The sequence below is a fragment of the Centrocercus urophasianus genome, unplaced genomic scaffold, assembly GCF_019232065.1.
Source record: "Centrocercus urophasianus isolate 14NV4802_14NV808 unplaced genomic scaffold, USGS_Curo_1.0 seq_35, whole genome shotgun sequence".
NCBI lineage: Eukaryota > Metazoa > Chordata > Aves > Galliformes > Phasianidae > Centrocercus > Centrocercus urophasianus.
In genome coordinates, this window is record NW_024884922.1 from 6,440,785 (window position 1) to 6,453,342 (window position 12,558).

Consider the following 12,558-nt stretch of genomic DNA (forward strand, 5'->3'; position numbering starts at 1 on the left):
AAAGACTGGGGAGAGCTATGTTAGCATGGGGGTGTTTTCTATTGACTTCACCCCATAGCCCCAAGTGCCAACAGATTGCCTTCCTTGCCAGTCATTTTTGGTACACCATTAAGGTTTTCAGATGTGTAGGACATGGAGGCTTGCTCGTAGTGGAGCAGAGTTCTGTGTTTCACTCTGTTTTTTAAATACAGGCTATACTGCGAGCCTCTGGGTAGCTCTGAGCCGCTTTTCAGCATCCATAAAGCTGAAACAAATGCAAATGCATGGCACATTTTGAAAGAGGTGTTCCATTATTACCTAGTGGAGAGGTTCTCTTTCTGTTACCTTCACTACAGTGTGTAGCTGGGATGTTGTTCCAGCCTTATTGAAGCCTGATATATAGCACGGATGGCTTGGTACTTCAGCAGAAAGAAAGGAATGTAAGGAAATAAAAAATGAAGGTTTCTTACCAAGCAGCATTCCACCTTCCTCTTTATGAGTACGAAGCTGTGATGCAGGTAGAAATTTGTCATCCTTCCTCCTGTATCCAAGGGCACAAACTTCTGCAAGGACGAGGTTGCCAGTTAAACAGATCCCTTCAGGAAAACTCTTTATCTTTAGCCAATGGGAGCATGTTCAGGCAAATTCATTCCTGGTGCTGGGATCCGTAGGGACGAATCTTTTTACTTCCTGCATACATTTGCCCCAGAGCTTGTTCTTCACTACACTGCTGGCTGTATGTCTGTCAGGACCAGCCTTTCCTTATACCATGCCTAGAACTGCACGTTTGGAAAACAGAGTTTTCACATCTTACATCTCCTTCCCAAATTAATCTTCAGCCAGTATCTAGCTTAGGAGATGTTACGTGAGGGTTCCCGTGGGAAAATAGCAACATAAGCTTAATCTATGTGAAAAATCTTACTAGGGCACACTATCACATCTTTGTGCACGGGCAAATATTTTGGGTTGTTTTGCAAGCTGATGTTGTAGGGCAAACAAAACATCTCCGTTGTGCATCATCCTGATGTTCTTGCAAGGATATTAAGTGTGTAGGCATGTTATTAGGCATGAAATCTGTATGACCAGAGGCTGTAAATCTGCCTGCCTGCTCTAATCCTGATTTACACTCGGTTACATGTTGTAATATTGACTCTGCTAATCACAGTTTTCCCACTGCTGATTACTTTATTGTCTGAACTTAAAGCTGTGTCAGTAGCCCAGTCTTTGGGCTATGTCTAATGTCTATTGGGACTCATTTCAGGGATGCTTTGTCTTCTGCCCTGGGCAAAGGTTGTAGAATGGCATGCATCAGTCCTAGCAGTTAGCATATAAAGGCAGACCAATACCAATGCCTCCTTCCCAACTCTGTGCACTGAAGGCCTTCATTTTTGTAAAACAGAGAATAGATTGCTCACTCTGTCCCTCTATTTTTCCTCCACCTTTTCTAAGCATTTCAAGCAGCCATCAGAAAGCATTTCTGGCACACCCTCTAGCATATATAACATAATATATAACAGACTATAAGCAGCTAAATTCAAAATGTCGTGCTCTACAAATGGCTCTTCCCCCATGTAATCCAATATGTGAGCTGTTCCCAAGCAGTCAGCAGTCTCAGCTCCGTCCAGGCTCCCCAGCTTCTCCCAGGTTAATGCTAAAGGGGGACAACAGAAGCGTGTCCTTTTTTTTTCTTGTCAAACAAGTCCCTGATAAACACAGACTAGCTGTGGATAGCTGGATAGCTGTTGAGGAGCTATCACGAAAAACCACCTGCTGCATTGTGGAGTTTTTGTGATTTTTTTTTTTTTAAAAAAAAAGATTGCTTTCAAGTATTTGTCATAGTAATAATAATGGAACAGATGTGAAGCAGCGTGGCCAGAAATCAGTGGCTTTGTTTTCTTGTTTTCCCATTGACTGTCATCCCTTGTTTTGAGACACCATATTTCTATTTTCCTGGCATGTGTGATGTTTCCATCCATCCTATAGGCGTAGTTTGCCGTAGTATCACTGGATTTGATTTACTGATTGTCATCTTGCTGTAAATCAGAGAGGTTTAGGTGCAGTCTAGCTCTTAGCGTTGATGTAAAACAGCAGTTGGAAAGCATGACTACATCTAAACCAGGGAAGTGCTCCTAACACAACAATATGTCTCATTCACATCTGTGTGACAGCACCATCAGTAGAGCTATTAGAGCTTTTCCAATCATGGCATTCCAATCTTTTTGGGTTAGCCTGAGAAAGTCCTTCTCCAACTCATTCCTGAGTCATGCAAGCTGTTAAGTATTGTGTCTGTTTGCATTTGTCCCATGTATAGGTCGTTTGGATCCAGGCTTCCTTGCAAGTGACAAACCCTCAGCTGGTAACACCCAGATCAATGAAGAAATTAATATCACCTCTTCTGACAGTGAAGTAGAGATTGTTGGAGTTCAGGAGCATGCCAGGTATGAATTCCTTTTACTTATGTTCAGTTCCAGTATTTCATTAGTTTCATCAGAATATCTGTGTTGCCAAAACTAATAAAGAAAGAATTCTTAAATTCCCATTCTCTAGTTATCCATCCATGACTGATGCCCCAAAGGTGGAGAACATTAGACTTGGGGTTTTTTTTGTTCTGTTTTTCTGTCATGGTGACAGTTATCAATGTCATATGTGTTTAGACTGAGCTTGGGATTTGATACCAAATATCAATGGGCAAAACATGTGAAATGTTAAAATATCAAACATTGAGATACCAAGTTTATAGACATTAGGAAACTTTAGAAGTTCAGTTTTAGGTGTGTGCTGTGAATGTTCCAATACGTAAACAAAAATAATGATGTAGGTTCTTGCTATTTTAAATATTCACTTTAAGCATTTAAACAGTTTTAAATTTGTTTAAATGATCAGTCATTGTAGAAGTAAAACTGCTGTCAACCTTTCAGTGGCTGATGTGATAAGATAACCTAAAGATCAGCTCCTTAAGAAGACACAAGTTAGGTCAGAGCCTCCAACTAGATCAGAGTAAGAAAGCCAGAGGTTTCCCTCCAAGCTGGTGGTTAGCAAATCCAATTGTGCCTTGGCTGCTACCTCGGTAAGCATTTTTTGATGTCTCCCTTAATCTTTAAAATAAAGATTAAAATCTTTAGAATTTTGCTTGGCTTAAGGCAATATAAACAAAACCAGCAGAAAAAGGGTGTGTGGGTGAAGGAACAGAGCTTTTCTCCATAATTCCTTCTCCTTTTCTTGAGGAAAGAAAGAAGCAAGGTATGCAGGACTAAGTTTCCTGCACAGATAGTGTAGATGCAGTCCAGCACTGCTGGGTATAGGAAAATATATATATATATTAAGGTGCTAAAGGAGAAAAGATTTAGTCTTAGCTTGTAGAACTGTGACAGTCTTCTCATGGATCAAGCTTCTGCTTGGGGTCCCCACACCAAACACTTCTGTGCTGCTGCTTGCACATACAAGACATTAGCCTTGCCTAAGTGTTAAGGACTGTTCTGTCTTGGAAGGGTGGACCATAGGCCCTGAGATGGAGCACTGTATTTAGTTTGCTTTGGCTCCAATCTTTACTTGTCATTTAATGCTTTAAAATACTCCATCTTAAAGCTTAAAAAAAAATAAAATAAAAAAATCCCCTCTGTTTGTTAGAGTTCCCATCTCTTTTTGCTAATTCTTTGTAGATAGGTTTTTTAAGTAAGCATTTTTTAGATGGAAGACGTAATGAAAAAGTCTGAGCATCCAAAACTAAACAGCGTTTCTGAGAAGGAAACGAGACATTTACATTTGGATAAATTAGAGCTCTGAGAATAAGCTTCCCTGTTCTGTTTCACTTTCTGTAACCAGGGATGAAAAAAGAAATAGAAGTCAGACACAGTTTACCAGCAGCCCAAAATGTCCTGCTTGAGTACGCAGCCACCACCAGCACTTAGAGGAGCAAAACCTGGAGCAAAAGGAGCAAAGTTTTACTAGCACATGCATCAGATTTCCAGATATGAATGGAGGAACCATCTTAATTCCTGTCATCAGTTTGTGTAACAAAATCCTTCGTCTTTATTAGCTTGCACTTCCTTTGCCACGTATCTGTTATCAGTACAATAGGTAAAAGTGTCATGCTAATCAGTAGGTGAGCACTTCAGCAAGGCACTTGAGTGCATGCTTATCTTTCAGTACATTTCATTGACTGTAATCATAGAACCATACAATGGCCTGGGTTGGAAAGGACCACAGTGCTCATCCAGTTCTAACCCCCTGCTGTGTGCAGGGTTGCCAGCCACCAGACCAGGCTGCCCAGAGCCACATCCAGCCTGGCCTTGAATGCCTGCAGGGATGGGGCATCCACAGCCTCCTTGGGCAACCTGTGCCAGTGCCTCACCACTGAAATGTTTTACTGAAGTGGGGCTGTGCCAACAGCAGGGAGCATTTCCCAGCATGTCTGTGAATCTTACCTACAATGACCCAAGAAAAATCAAGTTTCATTGCTGTATTGTTGTCACGAAGCTGTCACTTTGTCTTTACTGCAACATGGCGTTGATTCTGAGCCTCACTTCCAGTTTGTCTCTTTGTAAGGTTCCAGCCAGTAAAACTGCCAACTGAATGCTTCTGAATAATGCATGGCAGTGCACATGGTGGGACAGCACTCCCCAGGATCCTTGAGATCCATGCATTTGCACCCACTGGCAGAGTCCAGCCCCTCTCCCTTCTTTAAGGACAACTTTAAGTCTGGTCTCAGCTTGGTGAACTTACAGATCAGTGGCTGTTTAAGATGATATGGACCCTGCAAATAGGAAAACACCAATGAAATTTTGGGGATGGACGCATAAGGGATGAAACACTGCAGCTAAGAATCTTGTGCCTGAATTCAGTAGTAGCTTTAATGCTTTTTTGCTTTTTGCCTTGCTACAGGTATGTTCATCCCAGGGGAGGTGTGATCCAGAGTGTGTCTTCCTGGAAACATGGCTCGGGCTCGCAGTACATTAACGCTCAGCAAACACAATCATGGACTCCCCAGCAGAATTGGTCTTCTCCCCCAGAAGTAGTAGACCTGACTTTGGATGAGGACACCAGGCGCAAATATCTACTGTAATGCCGTGTCACTGTGTTTCTGTCCCCATCCCTTCTCCTTTTGTGGCACAGAAGTCATAGCTTCAGCTTCAGAAGCCCCATTCCTGGCATTGTGAGACTCAAGCTCATGAAGTTTGTTGTTTTTTTTTTTTTATTTCCATAAGAATGCAGTATAATTTTAATATCACTTAGATCTTTTTCTTGCTTTTGCCTTCTTAAAGGAGAATTCCTCCCAGAATTAAAACTTAGCAGCTCCAAATTTAAAACACATCCATATTTACTAATTTGAGTGCTAATTTGAAGAAATCATTGTGTGCAAAGTTACGTCCTCCCACTCATCCCCGCCTCCAACTTCAGAACATTTTTAATTTATCAGTATATTGAGTTTGTAAGTAGCAGTTAGTGTTTTGCAGTGTGAGCATCAGTGATTTTGAGAAATGCTGTGTCCTCACTGGTTTCAGTGGACTTGGAGGTATTCAACACTTTGGAAAGCTGGGCCAGGAGTATTTATATCTGAGCTGATTTGGTTGTGTTACCCGCAGGAGGGACTGTCTTTAATACAAAAGGCCCATAACATATGCACTGAACAGCTTCTAATTAAAGGACTTTTATTTTCAATATAATTTATAGTTTACACTCTTCTCAGTGCTGACTCTTCTGTCTACTTGACTACTGTGTTTCACTGATCACAACCCACGGCTTGTTACGGTTTAGAGCAGCAGTAGTAGAAACTGTCTAGCAGCTGTCCATTGCAAAAGCACAAGAACATGACAAGTAATAAAAAGACCCAGCATCCGCCTGCTTTTTTAAATGTATACAAACTTTTTCCCTATTTCTGAATCTTGCCTGGAGTAGGGAAAGGAGAGAAAGGAGACATACTTGCTCCTAGTCTTCATTTCTGCTATTGCTCGTTTGCTTTCGTTGACCATCTCAAAGCACTTGTGAAGTCCCAGTCTGGCACAGCACTTTAACAGATGCATAGTGTTAATCCCGGGCAGTTTCCTGATTTTGTGGGGCCATTGGGGAATTGACAGAGTTTGTGTTCCCAGGAAACACATACATGTGGCACTGGGGACTTGGTTAGTGGGCACGGTGAGGATGCGTTGGAGTTTGACTTGGGGATCTTTGAGGTCTTCTCCAACCTATGCTTCACGTGCTTCAGACTCTGCCCCAAACGGTATTGCTGGATCAGAGTGTAAGGTTGTGGTCTTTTCTTTGACCAGATCTGCACCATTTCCCTGCAGCTCACGTCTCTTATCCTAGTTTTGGAATTGCTTTTAGGGTACAATCCAGGAAACACTCTGTTTGCCTGACCGAGACGAGCAGAACTGTGTACTTCAGTGGGCTCCAGTTTCAGCACATATGGAAATTCTTATCCTAATCTGTCATTTTGAGCCTTTTCTCCAGGCAAAAACCAAAGATTAGACTTACGCAGGTTGATATTCACTTTAAATGTCTGTTGTGCAATTAAAATACTCCCTTGTATTCGAAATGTTCCTGATGGAAATTTTACACAGCTCCATCAGCAGGTTTTTCTTTGTTGTTGTTGTTGCTTTTTTTTTTTTTTGCCTGTAATGGCCGAAACAGGGGATAATTACAACATGGGGAGTTACATTTCCTTTTTGTGTTGTCTGTTTTTTTTTGGTTTTTTTTTCTTAAATACATTTGGCTCCCACCAATTTTTCTCTGCGAGCCAAAAATAGAAAGAAAAAAGGAAAAAAGAAAAAGGGAGAAAAAAAAAAAAAGAGAGACCACCAAAACCTAAAGAGTGTTGGTGTGGTTGGCAACAAACTGCAACTTTGGAATGGTGGTTTCGTGGCTTTTGCTGTTCCATGAAGTTCTTGTAGAGATCAGTTTCAATGAAAGCTGCAGGGACCCATCAGTAGGCCTGCCATTAAAATGCAAACTGTTTTCTTTTTTTTAAAGTTTGTATATTATGTGACCTCCATGTATATATAATAACAACCGTGTCCTAACCAGACTTCCTCCCATTGTGCACTGTGTTTGTCTCAACAATCCATGCATTGTAGTCCGATGCAGGTTTTCTTTTATTTAAAACACTACGCATTTTCTTTTTGTCCTTATCAAATTTGAGAAGGGTAGTGGCCTGAAAAACACAATCACTGGATAGCTAGGGAAGTGTTTTCATTTTGCTTTTTTTTTTTTTTTTGGTCGTTGTTGTTATTGTTATTTTATTCTTTTTGTATTAAAAATAAGAGCAAAAGGTGCCTGGACGGTTTTGCTCTTCTCAGCAGGAAAGTGAAATGTTCAGCCGTTGTATGGCCAAGAACCAATGCACGCAGGGCCTGATCCAGAACCCACTGGAGCTGATGGGGGTTTCCCCTCAGCTGCACTGTGCATTGGCTCACGTCCTTCTTGGTTCAGCAGTTTCTGAATTGCTTGAGAGTGAACGTGGGATCTTCTGTAGCAAAGACAAATAATTGCTTAGAATTTAAATGTTCGAAACGTGCGACTGTAGCTTATAAAAAAAAAAAAAAAAAATTTTTTTGGTTATTCTCGACACTCATTATTTAGTTCTCATTTTTCCATCTGGTATTTAATGGTCTTCGGAGGAAAAAAAAATAAAAATAATTAAGCAAACAGAGTGTTATATAAATATATAAAAATATATATATTTTTGGTGCAAGATGAGACCTTCCGTTTTTTTGAAACAAGTCTGTAGCATAAAGGTTAAACTATTTTAAGACGAAATAAAATAGAGTGTATTATTTAAACAGTGCTGTCTTGTTTTTCTTCCTTCCGTTTTCGGTTGGTACTCAGCTCTCTTTGTCACATCCCCAAAATAATTCCCTTTCAGCTCCAGGATTGGCTTGCAGCACTCCCGAATTCAGCACTGCAGATGTGGGGGGGATGAGAGGCAATTTCCCCAGCACCCAGGAAATGCCCACAGCCTGTGGATGTCAGCCTGTAAAGACTGAAAAGGGAACTGCAAAGGCTCTACTGAGCAGTTTGGTTCTCTCCTTCCCTTGAGGTCTGCAGATTGTGTCCTTTGCTGTGTGCATCAGTGCAGTTTGCTGACATACTTGTTGTATTTCCCCTCTCTTTTTTAGGGCTGTAGTTTGTGGGCACCAGTTCCTGTGTTTCCAGAGCAGCACAGGGATGGAGCTCCAATACTCCTCTCTTTGCAAGGTCAGGAGCAGCACTCCTGCAAAATGCAAACTTGTGGCAGACAAATCCTGTGTTTGCTTCCAGCTTTGTTGCAAACAAGGCAAAATGATGGAAAAGAAAGAATTGTTCTCTGCAAAATCCATTTTTCATTACTGCACAAAAGAATGCAGACCTGCAGCCTGGCCAGTGCCTTCCCTGTTCCATTTCCTCTGTGCAGCTCTGACAAAATACCCCATCTTGTGCAGTGAGGATCACATCTGCTTTGTCCACAGCTTCAAACAGTGACAGACAGCCATAATCCAGGACCCCCAAACCTTCCCCACTACCTTTCTGGTTTTGGTTGGGCTGAGTGATGCTTTTAAGACTCTAATGAGAAGTTTGTCCCTCTTGCAGTGTGCTGTGTGTTCTCACCCAAAGCTCATCCTGCCTGGCATGGGACAGGACAGATTCACAAAGGGGTAATTCCATTGCTTTTCCACATGGCTGCACTTCCTATTCAGCTCCATCTGTTCACACTCACCCTGGACCATGTCTGACAAAACCCCCAAATAACAAACCATATCCAAATTTGGGGTATATTGTCAAATTGTTTTCATTTCTTCACACGCTGGGTCTTCTCTTGGGCTCTCAGTGCCACATTTCCTACCCCATCCCAACATCAGGATGGACAGACAGCGATGGGAGGTCACCCTTCGTGCTGGGAGGTTCAGGGTACTGTTCCCAGCTTTTTCACTCCAGAAAGATAAGAGCTGGAAATTTCAAGCTGTGCTTTGTATCTACAAGTGCCCTGTGGCTTTTTGCTGTCTGTAGGCTTTGCAGAAGGTGTGGAGCAGCTCAGATGTATTGCTTGAATTCCTTTTAATAACTGAGGAGCACATGGTGTTTTTCTATGGCATGTGCCCCAAAGCCAGCCAGCCACTTTTGGGGGATCTCCACACAAAGCATTTGAGTCCCCCCAGCACATCTCTATAAGCTGCTGTGGTCACAAACTGTCATTGCTGGCACCTACCAAGAACCCTTAGAAGAAGAAAGTTTGCCACTGCAAAGTCTTGGTGACTTGGCTCTGCCACCCAGCTACCTGGTACATGATATGGGAGAGTGCTTCTGCAGTGGGCTGTGGAACCACACAACGTCTCATTCCTAATTCACTCGGGCTTTATTTTTGTCATCTTTTTTTCAGCTTTATCCTCAGCCGGGACAAGGATGTAGGCGGGTTCTCCTGTGGGTCCTCTCATGTGTTCTCCTTGGGTTCTCCCATGGGTTTTCCTTGAATACTCTCATAGGTTCTCCTTGTTCTTCCCAGAGGTTCTCCGTGAGTTCTCCCATGGGTTTTCCTTGGCTTGTAGCATGGGTCCTCCTGTGGGTTATCCCGTGAATTGAGTCCCCCCATGAGTTCTCCTCGGGTTCTAAGCTCACCACACCCTACAGATGTGAAGACATTAGGTCGAGTTGCAGCCATGCAGAGAAAACAACGGGAAGGTGAAGAGTGGGAGTTAAAGACACACAGAGCAGCTTACAAAACACAACATTTTCCTAATGAAAAGGGGGATGACTTAAAAAGGCAGTGTGTCTGGGACAAGACAGCAAATCGAAAACATTGAGAAGTTCCTCTCCCACACTGCAAACGAATATTGATTCCTCCACACTTCTCAGGAGCATCAGAGGACCTTCCCCACGTCATGGAAGCACCCAGGGGATGTTCCAGTGGTCTCAGGCTGCTAAAATCTCATCCTATAGGGCTGCTGTCTTCCTTGCTCCATGCCTTCATTGAGAGGGAGAATCAGGGTAGTAATCTTTCCTGGGCTTTGCAGTGGTTTTTAATGCAATTTGGCCACCGACATTTTCGCTGGGGAAATTCGGGCACTAGATGGCACCCTAGGAACGAGCTGCGGATGTATCCTGGGCTGCAACCTTCCGAGCAGAGGAGAACCAAAAGGATCCCAATATCCCCATCCCAAGTCTCTGCTGGGACACATGGGCAGAGCTCCCACTGTGCAACAACTGCCCCAATTCAGAAAAAAATGACATTGCTGGGTAGGACGTGGCACCTGGCCTTGTCTGTATGTTTGTGTTCACGCCTGTTTGCAGCTCCTGGCTACAGACAGAGCAAGCCCATCATCTACCCACACAGGACAAAAATTTGGTGTAAGAGCAATTTTATACATTCTTTGCTAGGCCGTCATCTGTCCATCTTGATGCAGATCTGCAAGGCATCCCAGGTGGGAATGAGGGTGGTACATCAGCTTTTTCAGTTGACAGTTGGATCCCGCTCTGTTATCCCAAAGGATTTCATCTTGGTTTTGCAGAGGAGGTGAAGCAACACCATGCAATCCTCCCATGAGGGCAAGCCAAAGCATGTGGACACTGCAAATGGGTGGTGTTGGGATCACTGTGGATCCCAAAAGCTGCCTTGGGAATGGCTGCAAGTTATTTTCAATGCCAAAAAGCAAGCAGCATCTGTGTGACGTGGGGGATTGGATTGCTGGGGGGACATGTGTGCTGTCAAGGCATAACACCCCTGGCAACTGCAGCTCTACTGCTGTCCCAGGCCATAGGAATGAGGGGTGGAGTGAAAATTTAGCAAAAAGAGTATTTTCTTTTTGTGCACATCAAAGCGCACACACACAAAAAAGGGTCACACTCACCCTTCCTGTTCTTCCAGCTGGTGTCAGCAGGGAAAGGGTTAAACAGTGAGGGATGCCCGGTGCTGAAAACCCCACAAATGCACTAATCCAGACAGACAAATCCGCCGCACGCCTCCGTTGTGAGGCTGAAGCCCTCCAGATGCAGCACACGGATAAACCTAAGTAGGGATTAGTGGAGTCCCTGGGCGGCACAGGGACTGCAGCTCCACGGGCGAGAAGCAGCACATGCTCTGCTCTGCTGTGACCCAAGTGCCCACAGCAACAGCTGTGAACCCATGGCCAACTGCACCTCGTAACAAACGCACCCCTTGTCACCCTCTGGGGTCCCTGCTCTCCTGGGGAAACAAACAAACAACAACAACAACAAAAAAAACCAGTTAACAAAAAACGACAGGTTTTCTCCTCGGTCACTGAACAAAACCTGGATTTGACAACAAAGCCAAATCCTTGCAATGATTTGGGATTTATTTATTTATTATTATTATTATTATTATTATTATTATTATTATTATTTGGAGGGTTTTGTCCTCCTGCACATCCCCATGTCTGTGCCCATCAAGGAGAAGTCTCCACACACTGATTGCACCCCATGCTTGGTTGGCGCTGTTTTAAGGGGGGTGCATGTGTGTGCATGTGACTGTGTACACGGTGCGTACACGTGCAGTGGGCATGCATGCATGCACCACTGTCCATGCGTCGATGCAGGAGGGCATATATTCATGCCTGTGTGTGCATTTATGCATGTGACACGTCGACGTGCATGCTGGTGCAGGAGGAATACGTGCGTATTCCACCAACTGCCCGCGTCCATGTGCCTTTGTGCACCTGGTAGGCATGCCTGCATGAATGATGCACAGGGGCACACACGCATGAGTGTGTGCGTGGCAGCAGCTGCACGTGTGCGTGTGACTGCATGTCTGCGCATGGTATATGGTGCGTGCACGCGTGCGTTGGCACGCTGTCATAGAATCGCTCAGGTTGGAAAAGACCTTAAAGATCATCGAGTCCAACCACGAGCTTAGCCTTACTACCCTAACAACCCTCCGTCCCCAAGCATCACATCCAAGGGATGTATCCTCAGTTGGTGCACGAACACGGGCATATGTACGTGTCCTTCACAGCCACCAACCACACGCGCGCTCATGCGTGCACGGCTCACACAACACGCGAGCACCAACACTCCACGTGCGCCCGCGCGCGCCGCACGCACACAACCCTCCCCCCCCCCCCCAACGACCGCCATCCGCGTTCCCGCGCGCGCGCACCCCTCCCTCCCTCCGCCTCCCATTGGCCGCGCTCTCCGCCAGGTGGGCGTGACCCGTCGAGGAGACGGCCAATGAGGAGGGGGCGTGTCCCGCGGGCGCGCGCGGCGTTCTGCCATTGGCGGCGGTCGCCTTTGTGTGAGCGGAGTAGCCGGGACCGCCGCTGGCGCCGCGTCGGAGAGACCGACGGGGAGCGAGGCGGGCCGGGCCGCGCCGCCCGCGCGCGCCACGAAGGCCGCAGCATGGTCCTGGTGCACGTCGGTTACCTGGTGCTGCCCGTCTTCGGCTCCGTGCGCAACAGAGGTACCGCGTCGTGCGCCGGTGGCCGCGGGTTCGCGTCCCGGGACCGCACCGCTCGGTGTTACTGGGTTGGTTTGGAGGGGGAGGGCTGGGGAAATGGAACGGATGGGGAGCGGTGGGGCTGCACCTCCGAGCCCCGCTCAGTGCCCTGTCCTACAGAGATCCCAATATGGGCTTTTTTTTTTCTTTTTCTTTTTTTTTTT

At 45.1% G+C, this 12,558-nt stretch overlaps 2 protein-coding genes across 3 annotated transcripts in view; both read left to right on the forward strand.

The window, feature by feature from the left end:
- CUNH18orf25 (chromosome unknown C18orf25 homolog) overlaps positions 1 to 7,735 on the forward strand; it is a 43,162-nt gene extending 35,427 nt beyond the window's left edge. For both annotated transcript variants that reach the window (XM_042831172.1, XM_042831173.1), the window contains 2 exons: positions 2,291 to 2,417; positions 4,861 to 7,735. In XM_042831172.1, the coding sequence (XP_042687106.1) occupies positions 2,291 to 2,417; positions 4,861 to 5,041 (308 nt within the window). In that variant the 3' untranslated portion in view covers positions 5,042 to 7,735. The remainder of the gene's footprint in view (positions 1 to 2,290; positions 2,418 to 4,860) is intronic.
- A 4,553-nt stretch (positions 7,736 to 12,288) lies between these two features.
- RNF165 (ring finger protein 165) overlaps positions 12,289 to 12,558 on the forward strand; it is a 41,151-nt gene continuing 40,881 nt past the window's right edge. The window contains exon 1 of the mRNA XM_042831200.1: positions 12,289 to 12,358. Within this exon, the coding sequence (XP_042687134.1) occupies positions 12,298 to 12,358 (61 nt within the window). The 5' untranslated portion in view covers positions 12,289 to 12,297. The remainder of the gene's footprint in view (positions 12,359 to 12,558) is intronic.